This window comes from Entamoeba histolytica, genomic scaffold (assembly GCF_000208925.1).
Source record: "Entamoeba histolytica HM-1:IMSS scf_1104750517187 genomic scaffold, whole genome shotgun sequence".
Lineage (NCBI taxonomy): Eukaryota > Evosea > Mastigamoebida > Endamoebidae > Entamoeba > Entamoeba histolytica.
This window is the reverse complement of record NW_001915757.1, coordinates 1-2,085: the sequence shown is the minus strand read 5'-3', so window position 1 is coordinate 2,085 and position 2,085 is coordinate 1. Positions and strand designations below refer to the sequence as shown.

General features: G+C 24.9%; 2 protein-coding genes across 2 annotated transcripts; one reads left to right on the top strand and one right to left on the bottom strand.

Annotated features, from left to right (window-relative positions):
* Nucleotides 1-1,203, top strand: EHI_061140 (uncharacterized protein; the record flags this gene model as incomplete). Its single annotated transcript, XM_001914483.1, has 1 exon — nucleotides 1-1,203. A coding segment is annotated over one exon (1,203 nt), but the record flags the coding sequence as incomplete, so codon positions are not given.
* Nucleotides 1,204-1,536: 333 nt separating this feature from the next.
* EHI_061130 (uncharacterized protein) lies at nucleotides 1,537-2,085 on the bottom strand (the record flags this gene model as incomplete). The annotated part of the gene is made up of 1 exon (XM_001914482.1): nucleotides 1,537-2,085. A coding segment is annotated over one exon (549 nt), but the record flags the coding sequence as incomplete, so codon positions are not given.

Sequence of the window (2,085 nt, the reverse complement as noted above, 5' to 3'; positions counted from 1 at the left end):
ATAATCAATACAAAGAAAGCACTCGATGAAAATGATAGAATTACAAGAAAATTTACATCAAAAGATAATAATATTCATTGTACACTTTCTGTGAATGGTGTAAACATATTAGTAGTTCGTTCTTTTGATACAGAAGATGAAAAAACATATGAAGAAACAATTTTAAATTGTATTGATTTGTTTGATTCTAATAATTATCCTATTCAAGTCATATTCCCAAAGAATGGAGGAGGATATAGTAATTATTCACAATGGATAGAAAAGATATTATCACCATATGATGATGTTAATTATATAGTTTCATTGAGAGAATCAGACTACACAAAGCATATGTTAAAAACAGGATTTGCTGTAAATTTATATGATCCAAAAACATGCCAACAAAGAAGAAGTAAATGGACAAGTATAATTCCCATAATAAATTCATTCCCACTTGGAGGTTGGTACTCAAATCCAAATATTATTAAATATGGTGATGTTGAACATAAAGTTACACAGCCATCAATTCAAGTTTTTCCAAAAATGAAATTAATGAAACATCCAAGAAAACCAACAGAAATAGTAGTTTATACAGATTCATTTTGTTATTCAGCATGTTCATTGGTAACAAAAGGATTAAAAGAATGGGGAGGAGCTATTCTTGTAGGATTTGATGGAGATCCATATGGTAAAGATGAAGAATTTGAAGTAGGATTATCACCAACTAATGTTATTGAATCTGTTCCTTTACTCCCTCATATATGGATGGAAGTATATGGATATAATCTTGGAATAAGTGTTGGAGAAACATACAGATATAATTATGAATACAATGAAACAATTCCTAGAGAATTTTTAACTGATATGATTGATGAAAGAGTGAATATTTATCAATTTTCAAATTATAAGATAAATGAATTTGCAGAACAAACAAAGAAAATAATAGAAAAATATCAAACAAAATGTAATCCAAAGAATAAAAGATTAGTTAAAAGAGATAGTATATGTGATAAAGAAATTAATATCAAACATGGACATGGAGGATATGAATGTGGAGATAATGGAGAATGGAGTACAAAATGCGTACTTTCCTATTGTGATTCAGGATATAAATTTGATTATATCAACAATAAATGTATTAAAGACATTTGTTCAAATGGAGTACCAATAAGCATAATAAATGTCAGCATGGTTATTATTGGAATAATCGCATTAATTCTCTAATTGAAGAAAGAATTAATTAAAAAGTATTTTTGTTTAATAAAATAACAATAAATAAATGAAGGAGGAAATAACGAACAAATTGATGAAAAAATTAACTGAATGACAATTTGTATGATAGAAATAATATTTTCATATTTCATATGGTATATTTGTTTGAAATGAAATAAAAAAGAATAAAACATAATTTTAATTAACCATATATTCAAAATAAATAATACAAAATGTGTGAAAATGATGTTATAATTTTAGTTCATTATTTCATCGTCATTTATTTCAATTTATAGAAAATATAAACAACAAAAACATTAAAATAAAATCAAATTATCATTTTGATTAATATTCTTCATCTCCTTCATTATAATTTAGTACTTTCTCTATTTCATATATTTTATGATGAGTTTTACGTTCAGAATTAGTTCGTGGATTAACAACATATCTATTATCTTCGGTAACAATAATTCCTAAATATTCATTAATATCAATTTCATCAAATAACCATTCTCTTTGCAATACTATTTTAAGTTTGAGTAAGTTGATAAAATCATTTGATAATTCTTGAACTTTTTTCAATACATTTAATTGTTCTTGACATGATTCAATTTCATCTGTTATTTTTTGTGCCTCAACAAAGTTATTAAATGACGAATGTAATTTATCTAATTGTTCTGGAGTGGGTTTGATAGCTTTTAATGCTATTCCAAGTGGTGTATTATTTAATGGAAGTGAAGGTAATGAATTAATTTGTTTGTTTGTATTAGATGATTGAATTATTTCTTTATTTTCTTTACTATTAGTTTCAGGTTTTGGTGGATTAGTATTCTCTTTTTTATCATCTTTTTGTTGTTCATTTGTATTTTCTATTTTATTTTGTGTTAACATATA